The sequence below is a fragment of the Leptinotarsa decemlineata genome, unplaced genomic scaffold (assembly GCF_025532065.1).
Source record: "Leptinotarsa decemlineata unplaced genomic scaffold, Ldec_3_MD MMD2_tig00026328_RagTag_RagTag, whole genome shotgun sequence".
In the NCBI taxonomy this organism is placed as follows: domain Eukaryota; kingdom Metazoa; phylum Arthropoda; class Insecta; order Coleoptera; family Chrysomelidae; genus Leptinotarsa; species Leptinotarsa decemlineata.
Window position 1 is genome coordinate 26,008,918 of NW_027412688.1, and position 23,255 is coordinate 26,032,172.

The following is a 23,255-nucleotide window of genomic DNA, read 5'->3' on the forward strand; positions in this document are numbered from 1 at the left end:
TGCCCTCCTCTCCCCCACATATTACCTGCTGATTTTTTTTCTAGTGAGGTATCATTCGCTCAACACTTCGATTTAATGTAATTCAGGGGATGATACCCCCTTATAGAGCTGAAAGAGTTGCAATGGTTTTTAGGTAAAAATGTATTCCCTTTACAAAAACCGTATGTGCTTATTTTTGTGAATAGGAAGTTCTGCTTCAGTACATTTTCGATAAACCCCTCTTTATTTTGAGACAAAATTAAAAACATATTAATTGACACAGTCAAAATAATATTTTTTAATAACTTATGGAAATTTTTAATCCTAATTCCAAAAATTTGGCTTAGCAGTTGTCTCAGTATTGTGCATTACTCGTAATTCTAATGGTTCGTAATTTGAAAATTGAAATATCGTTGTACCAGTGTTTCTTTAACATGTATCGAGTGGAGATTTTGTTATCAAGGCTTTTTTGGCCACTTCACACAAAAATTTTAGGTTTGTTGCCAGGTGTAATGCTAATGAGAACGATTTGAATGATTTGGTTTCATTATCAAAACCATTTATAATTTTCGATGCAGCCACAATGTGTTAATACAGTTCAGGTTTTAGAACGTCGATGAGATTATCAATGGTTGTAGATTTCTTAAATACTTTCAGTCTTGCCATTTCCCGAATTTTCTTGGAGGTTACAGTATGCATTTGTTTTTTTCTTATACTGAGGTATGATTCGCCATAAAGGCAAATTAGCGGGTCAGTTTTTGCAATGAGACTAATTTCATCCGGTCTCTGATACAAAATACTTCGTTTTTCAATCGACTTCAGGAGGTACATGAGAAATAATTTATATCATTAACATTGTCTGACAACTTGAACTTGTGTTTTTTTGTGGGTTCAATTCTTTATTTTTCGGAATCCAAAATGAAATTACCCTTCTTTCTCAAACCGATTATTGCCTCCTTTCTTTACCCTTATTAGGCATTTTTGAAATATTTTTAATGCTTTCTCAATATGTGTGATTGATGACTTGTGTATTTTGTGGTAATTCATGATCACATTAATGAAATGAATAAAAACACCTTTGTCTAATTACCACTAGTTGATTTTATTCATACGACCGGTTTCGGGTTTGACCCGTAACCGGTGTTACCTGCTAAGCTGGAGGCGATCCAAAAGGACTCTCCGGGTCGTTTCTTCCTTCGAGAGGGACTGTTATTTACCCAGAATCAGGAGAGTAATTTGTTATGCCTTCACTTGGCCAAGCTAACTGACTTCGTCAATTATTATCACGAATATTATGGTCATTTTGGAGTGTACAAAACTTGGTGCTCTTTGAAAGCAGACGTTTGAAAAACCCAACCTTCATGCTCACGTTAAACGTATTATAAAAGGCTTCGAAGTATGCCAAAAAGCCAAGTATTGCCCAGATCCGCTTTAGAGGCGATATTTTCGGAAAAGCCAAATGACCTTATTTCGGTCGACCTTTTCGGTCCTCTCCCAAAATCCACAGGTGGTGTGATTTTCGTTTGTTATTGTAGACATATTCTCTAAGCTGGTGCTTGAAACGGGCTACAACGGCCAACATGTTGAATCGGCTAACCATGCACTATTTTGAAGAGGTGGGTAAACCGTCTCGAATTTTGAGTGACCAAGGAACACAAATGAGTTCGCAAAGATGGAAGAACACTTTACAGGACCATGGTTTGAAAGTAATTTATTCGTTCGTACCGCACCCCCAGGGTAACCCTGTGGAAAGGACTATGCGAGAATTGGGAAAATTTTTGGGAACTTATTGTTACTACCAGCATTCTCGATAGGCGTTCGAGATCCCAAATGTAATTAGGTCCCGTGGAACTTTACTTCGGGACTCGAGCTGTTTCTCCACTCGGAGAATTTTTGACAGGTGAAGAGATACCTTGTAACTCTCATGTTAAATTATTCTTTGCCAGGGAAAATTTGCAGAAACGGGTAGAGAGACGTGCAGCTCGTTTTCCCTCGAGGCCTTACCAGCCGTTCACACAAGGTGAATTAGTGCTTCTTAAGGCTAACCCAATTTCGTCCACGGTCCTTCAGGAGACCAAAAAGCTCATGTTGCTATTTGAAGAAAATGAAGAAAGTTTTGAGTTCTAAGACATACGTACTAGCCCATTGCGACTCTGAGGTGAAAAGAGGCACATTTCATATTTGTCACTTAAAAAATTTATTATCTCTGTGTCCCCGAGCACCGTTTCGAAAAACGACCGTCTTCGACCTTTGAATGGGGGGCAGATGTGATAATATGCCCCAGGTCCGGTACCTTTGGTTTAGGCATCGCACTGCTGACCCTATCGAGGTAGTCGTGCATAGCACAGCTGCGAGAGAGTAGTATTCGTGGGTATTTGGGAGACATTTCTCGCATTTGAAGTTGTCGGTAAACTCAATGTGACACCCGTGCTTTCTGGTGATAAAGAACGTAGATATTTTCTACTCTTTACCTGCAGGTATGTAATGGACAATTATTATTAGTTTGGCTGCTTAATTGGTAGCTGGGTACTGCTAGGTATGCTAAATTTATATCTCTTTTCAGGTTGTCACTTGTTGATGTACCTACACACTCTAAAATAAATTGTGAAAACGTTTGCTCCGTTGGTTTTTGTTGCTGACTACGTCCCAGCCGAACCTATTTGTTTCCCCTGAGTCCCCTAGAGTCTATTTTGTTACAATCCCAACTCCAAACCGTTATTTCAACACCTCGACACGTGTTTCGATCACCAAGTGATCATCTTCAAGAGGAAGAATAAACTTTAATCTTCCTCCTAATACAAAACGTCTTTATTAAAAGGAAAAAAAATTATTCAACAAGACTCAAAACCCCAAGAAACCTATATAATAGATAGTATTTTCCTGTGATGGAGCTATTTGGAATTTGACTCATTTTCAGCTGAGTTCGACCAGAGCAGTTTATTATATATCAATGACTGATTTTGTTTCATTCATTGTACATTATCTCTAACAAAGGTTCCCCACTAATCATGTTACACTTTTTAAATATCGGTACCCAAAAGTGTCCACTTTCTCAATACTAATACTAAAAAAACAAGAAACTGAGCTTTATTTATTAGGAAGTAATACTTTTTTATTATAAATAAAAATGTCCACACCGGGATGCAGCTTCGTTTGCAAACTGTTTTATAAATCTACAAAAATAATCGAATTTATATTAACATAAACAATATGAAAAATAAGAACTGTAATGAATTTAATTATCGCTTTTCCATAGTTTGATTGTCTTGTCATTTTCCAAAGCAGCAGAAGCCACAATGTTTTCTGTTGGATGGCATGAAGTACACAAGACAACATCTGAAAAATAGGTTCAATTAAAAATTGTCTGGAAAAATATCACAGTTATATTTATTATATTTTGTCATTCATAGAGTATTACTTTCAAGCAAGTCACTATATCATTAAACACCTTTTTATTCATATGGCATGTAATAAAATAATGAATGACGTTAAACAATGGATTAATGCGCCTCAATGGAAGCAAAAGCCATTATCATAGAGAGAGAGAGAGAGAGAGAGAGAGAGAGAGAATGACGTTAAACAGGGAAGAAAGCTGAGAACTTGACAACAGACGATTTGAACAGATCTTCATTTGTTTTATTAGTTATGTAAAGAATTTCAAATTGTATTTTTGACAAGTATAAAAACATAACATAACACAGATATCTAATAAACTTCATTCAGCACTCAGTAGTACTGAACAAGTTGAAAATGAAATTGATAGAAATAATATTTTGGAAAATACAAAACACAAATTCAGGCAAAAATAAATTGAAATCAGATTATCCAAATTGAATAGAAAAAAGAAATAGTGGTACAATTAAGAAGTAAAAATTAAAGTTATAATTTAAAGAGTAGTAAATTCAAGATTACAAAATTTTTAAAGATTGTGAAGAGTACTCGTGATGTACTGTTTGGAGCCTTTGGTGTAATAATGAATATTACTGGAGTTTTATCATTACACCAAACTGTTATTTATCACCACGAAACGTGTTTAGATCTCCAAGAGGAAGATTAAACTAAATATACATACAATCTTATCCTTATTTATACCATAGATAACTCTTCTAGGTAAACACTTAAAGGTGTGTCTTGAGTGTCTTAAATTTAAGACATTTAAGACGCAGGTACCTAGAAGAGGTATCTATGGTATGAATTAGGATAACATTGTACGTAACATTTTGTTTAATGTTTGTCTTGAAGATGATCACTTGGTGATCGAAACACGTGTCGAGTTGTTAAAATGACGGTTTGGTGTTGGGATAAAACTCCAGTAATATTCATTGTGAAAAATTACAAATAAAAAAAAACAAAAAGAATTTGAGAGATATTCACTATCTTGAAAAAACTCGAATATTCCATCCACTATCTTGTAATTATGACAATATTAATTGTTATGTTTTTTATTGCGGCAACCACGCTCTGCTACCAAATTATGTTAATGAAACTAAAGTCTGAACCGCTTACGTTTTTCTACTAAGAAACTGGGCTGCTTATAGCTTCTAAAACTGTTTTTTATTTCGTAAATGTTGTACAATTTGAAATCATTTGTTTGACAATTATGTAACATTTTTCAATCATATAAAAAAAAACATTAGCGTAACAAAAAATAATAAAAAAGGAAACAAAATAAATATTAATTTCTTCAAATTATCAAACAGTAATTGATACTCAGTGTGATCAAATTTCCAATCCATTCTTCAGAATCCTGACGATTACATTTACTCACAAGTAGAAAACCTTATACCTGTGAAACAAATGTTCTCACCTGTGTGTCCTTGGAGTTTTTGAACAATTTCTTTTGTTTGCAAATTCCATATGTATACCATGTTGTCTTCTGAGCCACTGACTATCCACTTGCCACCAGTAACTGAAAAATTTGCGAAAATGCAATATTTCTCATTCTTGTGTCCGGAGTAGGTCTTCAGACATTTGCCTTTGGCATAGTCCCACAATTTCAATGTGTTATCCAATGTGGCGGCTAGAATGTATTTTCCGTTGGGAGAGAACTTAACGAAAGATACCGGAGGATTATCATCATCTATTAGAGTTTTCAGACACTGACCCGAAGCTGTATCCCAAATTCGACTGAAAAAAAATGTATCATCAAAAAACTTTGCTCTAATGACCAAACAATATTCTTTGAACAATCTTATTTTTTAATTAATTGATCAGTTCTTCATTGGTGTTACTATGCAAAGGTCTTCATACAATTCAAGAATCGAAATTACAATTAAATATACTTTGACAGAACATTTATTAATAGAATTTTACTAATTCTCACATGAATAATACAAGGTGATACTCGTATACACATCAAAAGTCATAATTTGTTTAAGCATGCTCAAGATACAATGACAATTTAAAAACTTGCTAAAGGCTATATATCACAAACAAGATATACTCAAAACCGTCTTCAGGATAGAAAGGGGAAATTGAAATGACATTTAAAGAACCCATCCCCTACAAATCCCCAACAAAAAAGCACACTCTCACTTGTGATACATACAAAAAAATCTATTAAAAATAAAATCCAACGGTATAAATAATTATTTTACAGAGTGAAACTATAATTGTGAAACTTTACCTAGAGACCAAAATTTAATCAAGATTTTGTTGAAGTAGAAATTTAATAAAAATGTTGATTCAAAAAATGTTCAATATGAGTTCCGATGTTTTGTGGGTTTCAAGCGGAAAAAGATACAAATGATGCTATCTTCTCTATTTTATATGAAATTTATTCTAAATTTAATGCTGGTGAAATAGCCGCCGCAATTTTCTGCGATATTTCAAAGGCGTTTGATTGCGTCAATCATAAAATTTTATTGAAAAAACTTCACAAATATGGATGTAGAGATGTAACGAACACTTGGTTCGAATCATACCTTTCAGGTCGGAGTCAAATGGTGAGGACAACGGAACTCTCGGAGAACAGGGCCATTGAATCTGGTGTACCACAGGGTACAGGTGTTAGGCCCCATTCTGTTTCTGCTATATATGAATGACATATCTATGATTAACATATCTGGTAGTTTCACTCTATTCACGGATGATACTACGATAATGTTGAAAGAAAAAAACTCAATGGAGCTAAATAAAATAATATCATCCGACTTAAATCTATCTGAGGAAAGGTTGGCTGGGTAACAGGATAATTTTTTTCTTAAAAGAAAACAATTGTTTTTTTGCCGGCGTTTTGAATTCAATTAAATTCTTCTTCAGGGCTCAAAAATTAGTTTCTTGATGCTAATATTACTATTTCAAAAACCATTAGACATATTAGATACATTTGTTTCATGTCGTTTATGGTTGGTGTTTTCTCGAAAATTTGGTTGTTGCAATGTTTTTTATTTTTTTTTAAATGTATCAAATATGTATAATGGTTTTTAAAATAGTCATATTAATACGAAGAAACTACTTTTTGAGCCCTGAAGAAAAATTCAATTAAATTCGAAACGTCAGCAAGAAAACAATTGTTTTTTAAAAAAAATTGATCCTGTTACCGAACCAACCTTACTTCAGAAAAATTATTGGATCACCAAACTAATCTAAGTGGCTAAGTTCCAAAATTTTGCAAGAGCCAGGAACATTTTGACATGTGAAAGAGTCGTTTCATAGAAAGAAAATGGCTTTCCCTTCACTGTCAAGGACAACTTGTTTTTCAAAAACTGAAAATGTTCTTAAAATTCATTTCTCATCAAGAAGAAATTGAATCCATCTTAAAATGAAATTCAATAATTTTTAGCCAATGGCATTCCTTAAAACATCCATTCTGGAACACACTGCTTATATATCACTTACCATAGACCATCATAGCTGCTGCTCACAATAAGAGATCCATCTCTGTTAAAGTGGACAGCGCTGACGGGGTCTGAATGGGCAGGTAGGGTCTTTAAACATTTGCCTGTTCTAACATCCCATATTCTGACTGACTCATCAAAAGATCCTGATACGATAAGGTTTGATTGGGGATTGAAATTGCAACAAAATACGTAGTTACTATGCCCTTTCAGAGTTTTTAGGCATTTTCCTGATGAAAGTTCCCAAATCTTTAGAGTTTTGTCATCACTTCCAGAGACTATAAAAATAGAAGAGAAATATTTAAAAAATGGTCATTTTTCATTATCAGGGATCACACAGGGTCTCAAAAATTATATCTTAAACTATTATATACTAAAGCGTTTGCAAAATTATGAGACTGTAAACACTTGCATCGAAGGATAATTTCCAGAGAAAGGAAGCGAATAATCTTAAAAATATATTGTACTGACTGTACTTGTCATAAACAAGGTGCATGATCTACATATTTTTGCAAAGAGCTTATTTTGAAATTAATTTCTTTCTTCCTCTCTTCAGAAATGACCCGCACTTTTATTTGGAGAAGTAGAAAGCCAAAATGTTTTTTTAACTAATCTCTTCTTAAAGTTCATTTTTCAATTCAAACATCAATTCAAGTTCATTTCAATCAGGTTGAAGAAGTCTAATGCATTTATTCACTATAAAACTCTGTGTAAGCTGCTTAGGCTTCAACTATTTCATCGTTTTCATGCTTTGAGGGAAATACGTCATTTATAATTTAATGCCAGTTGACAAATATAAGATAAGAAAAAAATTTGAATTTCATGCGAGACCAGGTACCGTGATCTGGGGTGATTTAGGACACTTTTTGAGGGTTTTGAATTGTAACAAATTCCCCCCAAAATATATACATAAATTACTCCTACTTTACATTAACCAAAACTTTCTGAAAAAAAATTATAGTTGGTTAGTTTTTTAGCCAAAGAATGTCCAAACTCGGCATTATGTGTTTTACAAGTTCAGACATAGAAATACGCTCAAATCTTACAGAAAAGACTAGTTCGGACATATTTTGAATAAAAATACATATATTACGCATAGTTTAGTACAAAATGGGAAGATAGGAAGGAGACAGTGAACAGGTAAGGATAGAAAATATATCAAATGAGAATTCAAATCAAGCAAAAGTTTCAATTTGTTTTCTTTGCTTCTATTTTCGTCTCCCATCTGCATTCTTTCAAATATTCTATAAAAGTTTTGGTACACTCCTTGTTTGTTTCTTGCATATTCTCATCAGTATCATTTGGCAATCAAAATAAAATTATATCAGTGTTCACTATGTTAATGATACACGTTTGAAAACCTGATGGATTATTTTGGTTCATATTTTATTCCATCTGAGTCTTTGTTAGAGCGATGGAACAGTAAAAAATGTCGAGCTGAAAACTTGCTGAATTGCATTTGACACACATGTTATGCAGAGGTGAACGTTTCAGAATATTTGTACGTGGTGTTGGTAGATGAAAAGGATTGTCTACTCTAGAGGTTGATCTAGGTACACTGAAATTGAGTTTTTTCAGAATAAGTGGGCCAATAACTAAATTATCAATCAGTTTTTTAAAAAATTGTGGCGTGACAACTGTGGCAACTGAAGCTATTCTAGCTGATAATACATCATGGGGAAATCCAATTAGTGAATAGATGTTGTCTGATCTATAGGGGAGAAGTTTTAGGAAACGACGTAGTAACAATTCAACTTTCTCTGTATACAACTGATGATGTGGACTCCTCATTATGTATGGATATTCTAATTTTGATCTAACGAAAGTTTTTGATGTACATGGATCCAAGAAATCTCTTGAAATTCGCGCATTGAGTCCATACATCCTGTTTGCAGCAGACATTGTGCCTTCAATATGGAGGAGGTAAAAGGCTTTCTGTGGCAGTAGCTCTCATAGATATATCAGCCACAATCACCCTCTTTGCTGACGACACCATCTTTTTATGGCACAACAAGAATAATGCCGTTCTGCATGAGATCATCTCTGAAGACATCAAAAAAATCATTCAATGCACCTTACCTGAGATCTGCCTGGGTAATGAAATTTTAAAAAGCACTTCTAAATTTCTTGGGCTGAATATAGATGATAAATTGAAGTTCAAAGACCATACAATGAATTTAAACAAGAAACTTGCCTCAGGCTGCTACGCGCTGAGAGTCATCTCTACAGAATTAGGCTATGCCCATTCAAGAGCAATCTATTTTGCTCTCATAGATTTGACATATTAGATACAGAATTGCCTTATGGGAGGTCTGTTCCAGAGACTTATTTCAAAAATTTTTGTTCTTCAAAAAAGCGCTGTCGTTACATGTACAAAGCTGCTTCTCGGGTTGCATGAAAACATCTTTTCAAAGCTCATGGTTTTTCAACAGTAGCCTACCTATACATTTTGGATACAATCTCTTTAATAAAGAAATACAATTTGTCTAGTATGAGCCACACTCCTCCTCCTCCTCCTTAATACTCAGTCACATTAGTAATATTGAACTGCCTATTCCCACGAGCTCATTAGTTAGAGACTCAATTTCATGGCATTGAACTGTTCAATCGCCTGCCAGTATAAATAAAAGAATTCAATGTTTACAATACATTCAGAAGAGGTGAAAATGCTTCTGATTGATGGGGTCTATTACTCAGTTCAGGAGTATTTTGATGATACTTTCGTCTCCTGATACACTCAAGAACTAATATTTTCTTGTATATGTATATTTTTATGTGTTCTATTTTATTTGTATATTTTAGCTCGTAATGTTTTTGATATTTACAGACTTTGACTATAAGATGTATTTTCCTCTGACAATTATTTGATTTGAATTATTTTAATATCTAATCCTGATAACAAAAACCCCTAGTCCACAGCAGACTTACATTTGTTTCCTCTTCAATATTCAAGATAGTTTTCTCACCACTTTTTTATGTTTTCCTTAAACTGTCATTAATTTTCGATTTTGGCACCCTGTAAATAATAGTCAGTGCTTTCCTAATAGTTTTTCTTTTGAGTTAAGCATCCTCTACAGCCTTATTAAGTTAAATATAGAGTAATGAAAATAACTTTTGTCTAATTTCTAGTAGAAATTATTCTTTATTCTATATTCAATATGAATTTCTACAGAATCAAACAATTCTTATTAAGTTAGTTTTGACATAATTACCCTTTTGTGCGATGCCCAGAGGACAATGATATATTTGGACCATTTTATCTGAACTCACACAAGGCAAAAAAGACTTTCCCTTTTTAAAAAAATACCAAAATTTTTAAAAAATTGTGGGAAAAAAATTGTTTGATAACAATTCAATAGATAAGGCAACAAGCAACATATTAATACTGTCATTACTGCAATACTTCTTGTACTGTTAGCTCATCAGGAAATATTATCAAACAATTGTCAAAAATGTGTTTTTTTTTATGAAAGAAAATATCTTTTTGATGCAAACTATCACACTCTATGTAAAGTTGCACATAGACTGAACTTTTTGGGGTATTTACCAAGCATATATATAGAGTGAAACTGAACACTTTAGTGGTTGCGCTGAACTTGGAAGAGGTGTCTAAACTCACCCCAGATGACAGTAACAATTTATAAATTTTTAAAATTATTACCCAATAGCCTGCTGTCACTAGACCATGCTACATCACTTATCCCTAGTTTATGACCAGATATTGTTTTTTCGAATTTGCCATCATATGCTCCCCAAATTTTTATCAACTTATCAGCCGCTGAAATAAAATTAAGTAAACATGTGTCTAAGAAGATAATATATATTACCTACCAGAACTTGCTAACCATTCTCCATTTGGGCTGAACTTCACAGATGAAACTGCTTTTGTATGTCCAGCTAAAGTGAATTTAAGGGTGTAGTTTGGTTTCTAGAACAGATATCTTAGTAAACAATCTCTTCAAATATTATGACTCTTTACCACACTACTTGATTTACTGGATCCACCTGTAGGGGTTAGAGAACTGGCACTTTGTATATTATTGCTCTGAGATAAATTGCCAGTACCATGCATTGGAGGAGCACTTCCTATTGGCATCATGGTTGTGCTGGTCCTTCAGTAGGTTGACGATTAATTGAATTTTTTGGAAGTATCTGTTCCTAACCTATATCTTCGACTTACATTTAAATTCCCGTTATTTGATTATACTTATACAGTTGATTTCTATGAATCGAAATTGATGAAATTTTCCGTTTTTTCAACCCTTTTTTGAAATATTTCAATGGAACAACATCCTGGGAAACTGAAAGGAATTAACGTAAGTAACAAAAATACTGTAAACACTTAATTCCGCCATTTACACAGTGACCAGTGACATCATAATATGTAATATTCTGCGAAATGTATAGGTTAGTTAGTGTGGTACAGTGTACGCCACAGCACAGTAGTAGCACAGTATTTTGTATACAGTAATTTCATAAAGGCTGATTTGTGGTTTGAATTTTCCTACGCGCAGACCCACGCGTCGATGTCTTAGGTCTGCGCAAACGACGAGTTTAAGACAGGCATGCAATCAAAGCGTTTAAACACTGCTCAACATAACAAATATTCATATAAACTGCTCAAAAAAAATACAGTCGATGAAAACCATGTTGGGCACCTAAGAAAATTGTACAAATGATAATTTTGCATTTGTGTAATATTCAAGTAACCCAGATCATTTCGACAATGATGAACTATGTTTCAAGTAGATTTTAAAAATTCATGGGATCGGATGTGACAAAATATACTTTAATTTCAACAAGAAAAAAGACAAGATGAAGAACGAGTTTTGTTATTCATGAACCATGGTACTGTGCAAGAGTTCTCTAGGAGGAATAACGAGTCCCTGTGTGTATACAACCGTGATAGCATGGTCTGCACTGATGAGAAACACTTCAAAACGGTTCGCAGTTGGTTCCTTGTTCGAATCAGGCGAAGTCCCACTATTTGTCCTAGAGAGCTCTTGCAGAGTTGTTTCTTCAAAGTGAGAATCTTTGCAATTATGTCTGAGGCGATTTGGATTCCGAAAGGTTAACAGTCGTAAGGTATTTTTGATAGTCAAATTTACATTATATAAGAAGTTGCTGACTAATAGGACATGTTTCATTTAGAATAACTGTTTTTAATCTACGCAGCAACTTTTCGGGGTTGATTAGACATCTAGACTTGTATAGATTCAAATATCAACATTTGTCAATATATGTCGAGTTATTAGCTAAAGAAGTAGTTGTTTTCTGTCGGAAAACATATATAATGGTATAGCCAAAATGCATTTGGACTTGTCAGTGATTTTATTATCAATTTTTACTTGGATAAAAGCTGGAAGCAGCAAAACAACCTATTATCTTACAGTGTAAATAATTCATAACTTCCGACTCCGAAAACTCTCACATACATTAATAGTTAGTACATACATACAAAAAAAATTATTTTTGTATGATTGAACACTACATACTTAATTACTTTTTTACTTCTTCAAGTCCTGAATAGTAACTACATAATTCAGAAAGAATAGGCTCTACAGATTCCTTAATCTTGAGTGATGAATTCGATTAGGAATATTTTTAATAATTGGTCCTTAATATAATCGAATCGGCAAACTCGTCCGCCATCTTTAATTCTCCAATCAATAAATGAATATGCTATATTTAGCCCCAAAAATCACTACAAAGAAATTTCGCATGGATTCGTACCATGGTTCATGAATAACAAAACACGTTCTTTATCTTGTCTTTTTTCTTGTTGAAATGAAAATATATTTTGTCACATTCGAATATGAACATCTGCCGATTCCATGAATTTTTAAAATCTACTTGAAACTTAGTTCATCATTGCCCAAATGATCTGGGTTACTTCAATATTACACAAATGCAAAATCATCATTTGTACAATTTTCTTAGGTGCCCAACATGGTTTTCATAGACTGTTTTTTTTTGAGCAGTTTATATGAATAGTTGTTATGTTGAGCAGTGTATACACGCTTTGGTTGAGATTGTAGTAGGGAGAAATGTCATTAGTGTCAAATACGTCATCATTATAAAAAATGAAACTCCTGGACACCGACATCAAAGGGACCGACGCTGAGTGAAACTACTGTATACAGAAATACTGTGGTAGTAGAATGCAGAAGGACCCAGTAGTAGTCCTACTATCCCCATTTTTTGGTAATAAATCACAACGCGCATGGTCGAATCGTGGCAAATAGTTTTTGTATGCGCCGTGAATTATCTTAATAATCAGCAATATTGTCGTACTCTATTTTTTATAAATTACCCGCTTTTGGCCTGTTACACTGAGGATGTTTCGCTTGTGTGATGAAGATAAAGAGAACTTTTGTTGTGGCTACTATTACTTCGCAAGGCCGTGCGTTCCACTAAGCGTTGGAGCTGCGCTCCAACCTGTCTGAACTCAAGATGGCTATCGTGTGAAGAAGAAGTTTTAATAAGGTTATCTAAATCTTTGAATTCGTATTTTGAAAGATATGAAAATAACGTTTAGATAAATGAGAGTCTTAAAAGAAAACAATGAAGAATGTTACCATTAGGATAAAGTTTGCAACTATGTCAATTTATTGTATATAAAAATGTAACATTTTGTACTTATATTCCAGTAGTATTTAATTGATTAATGGTATGGTATATTGACATCATCAAAATTATAATTATTATTATATTCATGAACTGGCACCAAGCTATCTTTCAGGAAATTGTTTAGAAACGATAGTTATTGCCGGCCAATGTTTCCCCCATTTTTAGTCCCCTTGTAGGGTGTTATGGCAAATACCTATCAGATCAACTACTCCCCTTTCGAGTTCCATGACGGATATTGAATTATATTAAAAAAAAATCTTGTGCAATATTCCCAAGAGAACAGGAATCAAGTTACAAGGGCATCATAGCTAATATCAACTGCAGAATTTCAAAAAACTAATCAATAGAGTTTATTCTATGATTTTCACTATAAGGGTTTTACAAAAACCGCGACACGTGTTTCGCTATACAATAGCTTCTTCAAGCTATTGTATAGCTCGAAGAAGCTATACAATAGCTGTTTCGCGGTTTTTGTAAAACCCTTATAGTGAAAATCATAGAATAAATAACTCTATTGATTAGTTTTTTAAATATGGATTTTCATCAAGTATCGGCCAGTTCTATTCAATTATTGCAGAATTTTGTTTCGATAACAAATCCACTCGTGACGGGTAATTGTTCCGACAAAAGTTTTATCTATACGCTAAACTGTGTCTGAGGACTATATCGAGAAGGGATATATACGTACACGAAAAAAAATTTCGAAATAATATTCCTCATAATTTCAAATCCAGTATTGAAAAAGCATGGGATTAATATACTCTAATCATCAAGCATATTTCCTAAAATATAAGAAGTTTGAAACTTATTAGAAGTGCATGGCGACGTGAAATAAATATTTTTACAATGTTTGATTTCGATTAGTGACATAATTCAAATTTTCCTCCTACCTAACCACAGAATATTATTTAATATACTGTGTTCTGTGACCTAACTAACCTAACCTCTCCATAAATGGCGAATGTTGTGGTAATAATGATACAAAAATGTTTTATATTCTCCTCTATAGTGAATGATTAGGTCGACAGTTACATATTCTTACCTTATAATTATTGTATTTATCTAAAAAAAAAATACGAGTTTTATTCACTTTACCACAGAAACAATACGACCGTGATAAAAAGTGGATCCCAACACATGATACCGACAATATATTTATTGTAAGTGGTTTTGAGGGAATTGCTAGTTTTAAGCAACTGCTTGTGGATCTAGTAATTTGAAATCATGGTAAGTAAAATAATTTTGTCTGAAGAGCCTGCTATTATTGTATCTATTTTAGAAACCCAACTATACCCTTAAGTTTACTTTGGCGGGTCACACAGATGCTGTATCATCTGTAAAATTTAGTCCGAATGGAAAGTGGTTAGCAAGTTCTGGTAAGTGAAGTTAAATTTCCAGGGAAGCTCCAAAACACAAATGAAAACATCAAAATATTCAACAATAAAAATTTTCATGAAATACGACATAAAAAGTGTAGTAACATAGTTATCTCCATGTAAATTTATATAAATTATGACTAAGATGCATAGAAACCTCTGGTGTCTGTTTTGATTAACTTTTGTTTTGTCAAAAGCTCTTTATGCGAGAAATGAGATTGCGATAAGTTTGTACACATGGTGATAGATATAACAAAATCATTCCCAGGTGTAAACATTGGTGTGTGCTGAATGCTTTTGTCAATGTAAAGCCGAAGTATGTTTGATCTCTTCATTTTTATGAATAATCAAGAGTGTCATAGATCTAGTTAGGAGTCCAAGCGATTACACCATGGTATTTTTATGCATCTCGATTATGAGATTAGGTGAAGCTGGAGCTTGACAGTATTTTCCACATAAAACACAATTTGACTCCAACATATACAGGGTGGAGCACCCTGTACGACATGGTCCCTGTAAACCAAATCATTTAATTTTTTCGAGAATTTCTCCATTTCATATATGTATATTGATTAAGGCTGCAGAAGGAAATTATTTTTGATCCTACAGTGTGGCTCAAAAAATTGTGACATATCAAAGTGTTTTTTTTTTAATGAAATACCCTGTCTTTCGTTACACTTTTGAATAGGTAAGGAAAAATAATATGATTTCATACAGGGTACTATGTACCTAACTATAACCGTTCTCAATCACACGATAGAAAAATGCTTTTGAAACAAATACTTTTGTATGAACACTGAATTATACAAAAAAACACTTTTCTCTATTCAGTTTGTATTCCAAACATTTGTTATGGAATTGAATCAGATATCATTCACAGGATTGCTACACAATATAGTAAATGAAAGAGGTAAAATTTCACTTACATGGAACAGTGTCATCCTTACTGGTTCCGCCGTAAGAAACTTGCCTTATCAGCTCTTCAACACCAAATCTGGATAACATTATAAGAAAAAACTCTCAGTTTATTCATAAAATTAAGATGTTATGTCATGAATGACTTTAATCTACTCATGTTGTCGATGGCAATATGTAGTGACATTCATTCGTTTGTTTGATTGATCCCAGCCAATAATTATTATTACTATCAGAATCGTCAAACTTGAGGGCTACGCCCTCGACCAAATTGGAAAGCGCAGTAAGATAAAGACAAACGCTAATCTCTAAGGTGTACTACCAATATGAAGAGAAGCCAAAAAAATTAAGTAACATTTCAGTGAAAAAATGTATTAGTGAATAAGTATGAAGTGGTAAATTATATTCTTTCGTGTCACATTTGAGGCTTTTGTAATGAAAATGAATATTCAACTACCATTTATTTTGAACTGAACCAAAATATGTTTCAAATTAAGTTGAAATGATGATTCAAACTTCAACAAGTCATTTTGGATGTGTAAATATACCCAGAACCTGGCAACAATGCTTCTTACCATCATCATATTCTATACTAGTAACAGTGTTCATTCATCACGAACAAATATTCAGAAAATTTCATTTCAGCTGCTGACAATTTGATAAAAATTTGGGGAGCATATAATGGCAAATTCGGAAAAACCATATCTGGTCATGACAGAGGAATAAGTGATGTGGCCTGGTCCAGCGACAGCACATTGTTAGGTAATTCATTTTCAATACTTTAGAATCTTCCAGCACTAACACTTTTTTACTACAGTATCCGGTAGTGATGATAAAACTTTGAAAATTTGGGAGTTTGCCTCTGGGAAATGCTTAAAAACTTTAAAAGGACATAACCATTATGTCTATTGTTGCAATTTCAACCCCGAATCGAACCTCATTGTGTCGGGATCTTTTGATAAGACAGTCAGAATATGGGATGTAAAAACTGGCAAATGTTTGAGAACGTTACCGGCTCATTTAGATAAAGTCAGTGCCGTGCACTTCAACAGAGATGGATCCCTAATTGTTAGTAGCAGTTTGGACGGAGCGTAGTAAGTTTTACTGAAGAGTATAGTAATGAATGATATACTTTATTAGGTGTTGTTTCGGTCTGAAACCAATAAAGTAGCATTGAATCTCAGCTAATACTGAAAAAAATATCAACTGTTTTTTGAATCGTTGCTCGTTTTCAATGTTGCTTTGACAAATAATAATTTTTCTAAGAATGGAAACTATTAGGAATGCATCTTGTTTTCAAATCTGACAAAGCAACATTTGTTCAACAGTACAGAGCATTTCTTTCTAATTTAACTTTTTTCAAAATTAATTTTTTAATGCCGTAAATAAAGTTTTCTTACAAGTTATGTATGTGATATTTGAATAGAGTTCATCTATTTCGCACCACACCGAAAAAAATGTCAAGCTTTGTCGTTTCAATCAATATTCAATTATTACTCGAGTTGCATATAATATTCGACAGAAAACTTTCCTGTTTTGTTGTATTATCTCATGACATCAAGTGCAATTCCAGAAACAAATGCAGTATTCTTTATAACAAACTGATCCCAAGAGTATCAAAATTCTCAAGGGTTATATCCAGAGGACACCAAGTTTGGTCCAGTAAAATGTGTGCAAATCCATAATTTTCGTGATTTTGACCAGCAAGTGACTTGAGTGTACATCTTGATAAAATCAAACCTTGACTTACAGTCTTGGAACTTTACCTTAAATTATTAGACATGAAACCATTTGCTCCAAATTTTTTAAAATTATGGCATTGTACACATTTCAATTACTCCAAAATGAATGTAACAGATATCTAGGAGATTCAAAATATAAGGTTATATAGGGCACATTCTGAGCATCCACCTAACCAAATGCAACTTCAATATCAGTTACTAATATTTCAAGTGTCATCTCATTATTTGTACTTATATGCAAGTCAGGAATAAATTGAAATAATGAGGTGTTGTTCTCCACTCATACTATTTGAAATATATATCTGTTCTGGAAAATGGTTACAAGAAATTCTTTATTCTAATATTTCAATTAAATTAATCATTTGCTGTTTGAGCAATTCAAAAAGATTATCACTCAATTAGTCATGTAATCATTAATTAATCATGATTGAAAATAATTGTTCAATATATATTCCCATTTCAATAAATAGGTTAACCCAATTTCAATTTTTTTCACCCGACTAACATTTCTTTTTAAATTATGTGATTTCGTAAGATTGATAGTTCAGAAATATTAAGATAAATAATACTTATATCATGAACTGACAGCATAAAACTTTTGTATGAATGATTCAAGAAATTTGAGGGTACATAATAACTTGAGAGAGAAACTATTCACAAATATTATTTCATTGCTATTCGATCATAAGCATTTGAACCAATTTGAGATTATGTTCTCACCCATTATAATTGTTCTTTTGTACATGCTGGATGCATCAAATGAATATATGATTTTTTTTTTCAGTAAAATTTGGGACACAAAGTCAGGCGAGTGTCTGAAATCTCTGGGAAATGAAGACAATTCCGCAGTAGCTTTCGCTAAATTTTCTCCGAACGGAAAGTATTTATTAGTTGCCTACCAGGATAACACATTAAAATTATTCGACTATGCTATAGATAGATGTCTGAAAACCTATGTCGGCCATAAGAATGAAAAGTATTGTATTTTTGCAAATTTCTCAATAACTAAAGGCAAATGGATAGTTAGTGGTTCTGAAGACAACATGGTGTACATTTGGAATTTGCAAACAAAAGAAATCGTTCAGAAGCTGCAAGGACACACTGGTAAGCATCTTGGAAAACTTCTTTGAATGTTGTTTTTTGTCAGCTATTTTACGTATGCTAGCCTTGTAGGGTATGGAAAAACAGTATGAAAATGAATAAAGTAGAGAACAAGTCTACCACATTTATTTATTACAGGGTGGAACTTCCATTGTCTAAAAAAGTATTTACAGATTTGAAACCTACGAAAGAAAAAAAATGTTGAAATACTTGAAGAATTGATACTTGAACAATTTTTCAATTGTTAATATCCCAAAAACATGAAGTAGCTTGGTTTGAAATATTTTTTCTAATTTTCAATTTTCCATCATTTATCTTCATTATTTTCATCCATATATTTATTTTATTTTTGTTTGCATTTAATTGAGATTTCAGTTATTGTTTTACTGTTCTTCTTTTTTTATTTAATTGTTTGAAATGTTTTCTCATTTTTGACATTATCTTTGTTTCGACAACTCATCCGAAAATCTGGTTCCTATTTTTTTTATAATTTTAATATTCCATTCATTTTAACTTCATTTTTCTTCCATAGATTTCATATAGTTCAATATATTTTTAGACAATGGAGGTCCAAACCTTCAACATTCAAGTCTACAACACTCAAGTCATATCTTTCTACGCAATGTATCTGCAATCTTTTAAATTTATTTCGATTCATATATGTTGATATGTACTCATATATTTCAAATGTAATATTTGAAATAATCCTTTAATATTTCTATATCCTAAGTATCTGATCAATAATTACTAAGGAAAAATAGGTAGGAAATCGAAGGTAACTCTTTTACATCCCCTTGAACATCAGCAAAATCCTCATTTCAAAAGCAAAACTATCAGTGTTCATAATATTTGATATAAATTTTATTTTTTTATTTTCAGATGTTGTTGTATGTACTTCGTGTCATCCAACAGAAAACATTATTGCATCTGCTGCTTTGGAAAATGATAAGATGATAAAACTGTGGAAAAGTGATTTTTGAATCATGTGTATATTGTTTCTGTGATTTTTTTAAAATTTTGATTATATTTGTAAGTTTGTAAGATAACATACAGAGGCATGCAGCATATGTTTGCAAGTGATTGTATTTATTTTAAATAATCAATAAATATAATTTGTGATATTAATGACTTATTTATTTTGTAGAAATTCATCTTCAATTAAATAAATAAATATTGATTTTTTTCCCCGCTTATTTTCAGTACTCCCCATGAACGAGGATGCATGAAGGTGAAACAAAAACTTATTTGATATTCTTGTACATGGAATGATCAGAATTATGAGCAATATATATCAACATTTTGAAAAGTTCTGAAGAAAATGCTCTCATCATGATTTATGTAATTCTCATAATTTTTTTGTGCAGTGATTCGATTTCTATACTCAGTTTATATGAATTTATAATGATTCCAAGTAGATGTTTGACAGAAGTTTGAAAATGCAATTACAGACAAAAAAAGTTTAGGAAAGTAATCAGCCTATATCAAACAACTCAATTTAAAAAAAAGGCACGATTGGCCAACCTTGAAATTATATGAAAAATTACTATCTCTCAAATTTCAATTATTTCGCATGGTTCAAATAGACCATGACATAATTTATATATGTGACAATAGTTTTTTTTCCAATAATTTCACTTTAATAAGTAATTGTATGAAAATTGGGAACACTTTTTTTTTCTGAGTAGGTTACTCTATTTGTCTTTAGTGTCGGTTGTCGTTAATTATTCGTACCGTTACCTCAACTAAATATTGAGATTAATAATGGAAAATGGATACAATGAAAGCAACTATCAAACAGCATTTTTTTTCTATTAATGTTTTTGGCATTCCTTTCATTGACCACAAATAAAACTCATATTTTGGACAATAAAAAAATATACAGAGTAGCCAACATAGATAAAATACAGGTGCTCCATATTTGATAAAGTCTATTTTATTATGAATAAAATAGAAAAAAAACAGCCTGATGAATTGAAACCTAACAAGCATAAACTACCTGTAACTGTAAACTGTCGAATTGAAATGAGAAGTTTGAGAGACAAAAATGTCTGCATTAGCTTCGGAGAGATTCAATTTTGAACTCACTGCGGCTGAGGAATCTTCCTAATAAGTTAACTGGAATCATATAAAGCATGAGGCATTGATGATATTGACATTGAAACTGATAAGATGGTACCTACATTCAAATCAGGAGAAAAAAGACGATTGCAATAACTATGGAAGCATCAACTGTTATGGATCTACTGTCTGACATATAATTAAATATTGGCAATGTTCTAAAAAGTCACCTCAATTATGCAAAGTATGTGACACTGTCGAAAACAAAATTCTTTAAAAGTTGGTACTTGTAGTGTAAAATTCTCTCATGGAGTCCAACAATTCCCAATTTTAGGTCCTACTCCTTTTGCTATTTATCAACACAATATTCGATATAGATCTTACTGGTTCAATTCGAATTTATGTTGATAATATTTTGCACCTTTCCATATCACAAGAAATATTAAAATGAATAATGAAAACGTGACTCAGTAAATAGATGAAACCAGATAGTACCATCAAATGCTCTCAAGTCAAAAATGATCATATTGGCAAAATTCTGGAGAAACAACATGAAATCGACATTTAGCCAACAAAAACTATCAGAGAGAATCTACACACATCGGAAAAGTCTAGGGATATTTTTATAACATACTAAATTTCATAAAAATAAATGCATGGGGTCGTTTAATTTCGATTAAATTGGTACACTCGACCACCCTGTAGATTTCTATGGGTTGAACAAAGCCTGCAAAAACGGTAATTAATCTTTTATCAAGTTTTTTACAAACTGTAGGTTTTCGGCTAAAATGAATAATCTGAAAGTATCGAGTTTGTACATTCTATGCAGTTCTTGCTCAGCAATTAAACTGAAAATATTGTGCTTTAACATGGAACGCCATCACTTACCATTGGCTGAGATGAATAGAGCTGTAGGGCTTCGTTAGGGGGTCTCCCAAAGTGTTATCAGTCGATTGTGGCGGCGTTTCCGTGAAACTGGCAGTCCAGCCGAACAACATCCAGGGCGAGGACCCGCTACAACTGCAGTTCAAGACCGATTTTTGGTCTTAACCGCAAGAAGATAACCGACAATCACAGCACCTGAGTTGGTTAACGTGTTGCAGCAGACGCACCAGGTAACCATTGGTCGTGATACTGTCAGAAATCGACTACATGAAGCAGATCTCCACAACAGAAGGCCACTTAGATGTCCACCTTGCCTCTTGTCGAGAGGCAATCGCGGTAGAAGATTAGAGTGGTGTCAAAAACATCAAACTGGGATGCAAATGATTGGGCCACAGTTTTGTTTACAGACGAATCCAGATTTGGATTTCATCCAGATTCTCGTCGAGTAAGACTGTGGAAACGACCTGGAAATAATGAACGTTTGAGACACGTCCAGGAAGTCCACACATACAGAGGTGGTACAGTAATGCTATGGGGCGGAATCATGATCGGCAGCAGAACCAATCTCGTTTTTCCAAATCGCTCCCTCACAGCTCGACAGTACCTCGACACCATTTTTCTACCTATCGTCCGTCCGTTTGCTGGTGCTGTTGGTGAAAACTTCCACCTAATGCACGATAATGCTCGTCCACATGTCGCGCGTCTAGTGACTGTCTGGCTCACCAATGAAGGAGTTAATGTATTGCCATGGCCAGCACAATCACCGGACCTGAATCCCATCGAGCATGTGTGGGACATGCTTCAACAACGTTTCAATTGAGAGAGCTTTTAATAGCTGAATGGGCAAATGTACCTCAACAAGACATTGACAATCTCATTTTGTCGATGCACGATAGATGTAGGGCCGTAATAAACCAGCGTGTACTTTGTACTGATCCCAATTTTTTTTTTTATTATGATTTTTTTTTGGGGGTGCCAAAGAAGAGCCATATTTTTTTTTAGTTTTGCTTATATGCGCACTCAGTATTTTTGACCATTTAATACATTTTGTTGTAAGTTACATTCGTTTAATAATCACTCGTCAACTTTTTTTTCCCTAAAGCGATCTAAAAAAAATTATTGCCATTTTTAAAAATATCCCTAGAGTTTTCTGGTGTGTGTAGTTAAGTCCCCAGAGGGCCTTTAGCAACACCGAGAGTATATCCAACCCCTTGTTGCCACTGATCAGTCTACATTATAACCACAGAGAGAAATGAAGTACCCAACTCTAACAAAAATTGTCACCTCTGAGCATACAGACATATTACCAGTAGCTAAAAATGCACTAAGAGCAGGCACTCACATGATTACATATAGGGAGGCGATTAAAATTCTAGAACAGAGACAATTTCAAACAAAAAGAAGAGGCTAATTAACCCCAATAATAAGAAAGAAACCACCCCCACCACTGGAACTAGAGACATGAACAATGTAGTATATGCTGTAAAAATAATAATATACAGCACTGCATCTACTGCCTCAATGTCTTTGATAAAGTTTACTGCAGTTGGATGGAACTATAGGCATAAAAGCCTGTAGACATTGGACAGCAAACCCAGAAAATAGCTTTGACACAGTTTATGTAGTAATCTGTCTCCATGAATTTCTTACAAAATATACATTTTATATTTATAAATATAAAAATACAATACGTAGATAGCTCTAGAGTAATGCTCGGTTTTGAGCTGCAA

The 23,255-nt window shown here is 33.2% G+C and overlaps 2 protein-coding genes across 2 annotated transcripts; one reads left to right on the forward strand and one right to left on the reverse strand.

Annotated features, from left to right (window-relative positions):
• Window positions 1–3,050: 3,050 nt before the first annotated feature.
• LOC111517527 (WD repeat-containing protein wds) lies at window positions 3,051–11,204 on the reverse strand. The gene is made up of 6 exons (XM_023173708.2): window positions 10,798–11,204; window positions 10,650–10,746; window positions 10,480–10,596; window positions 6,820–7,096; window positions 4,787–5,106; window positions 3,051–3,315 (listed from the first exon to the last, which is right to left on the reverse strand). The coding sequence occupies exons 1-6, from the start codon at window positions 10,915–10,917 to the stop codon at window positions 3,215–3,217; spliced, it is 1,032 nt and encodes a 343-aa protein (XP_023029476.1). The 5' UTR covers window positions 10,918–11,204; the 3' UTR covers window positions 3,051–3,214.
• A 3,160-nt stretch (window positions 11,205–14,364) lies between these two features.
• LOC111517526 (WD repeat-containing protein 5) lies at window positions 14,365–19,703 on the forward strand. The gene is made up of 6 exons (XM_023173707.2): window positions 14,365–14,675; window positions 14,728–14,824; window positions 16,385–16,501; window positions 16,557–16,833; window positions 18,266–18,585; window positions 19,462–19,703. Exons 1-6 carry the CDS (start codon window positions 14,673–14,675, stop codon window positions 19,560–19,562), a joined length of 915 nt encoding a protein of 304 aa, XP_023029475.2. The 5' UTR covers window positions 14,365–14,672; the 3' UTR covers window positions 19,563–19,703.
• The last annotated feature ends 3,552 nt before the right edge of the window (window positions 19,704–23,255 follow it).

Coding starts and splice junctions, on each gene's coding strand:
- LOC111517527 (XM_023173708.2), bottom strand. CDS start 10,917: ATGATGCCAATAGGAAGTGCTCCTCCAATGCATGGTACTGGCAATTTA. Junction 10,597..10,649: donor AGAATGGTTAGCAAGTTCTG/GTAGGTAATATA, acceptor ATTTTATTTCAG/CGGCTGATAAGTTGATAAAA. Junction 3,316..4,786: donor AAAACTCCAAGGACACACAG/GTGAGAACATTT, acceptor CCTATTTTTCAG/ATGTTGTCTTGTGTACTTCA.
- LOC111517526 (XM_023173707.2), top strand. Junction 14,825..16,384: donor AAAGTGGTTAGCAAGTTCTG/GTAAGTGAAGTT, acceptor ATTTCATTTCAG/CTGCTGACAATTTGATAAAA. Junction 16,502..16,556: donor CAGCGACAGCACATTGTTAG/GTAATTCATTTT, acceptor TTTTTACTACAG/TATCCGGTAGTGATGATAAA.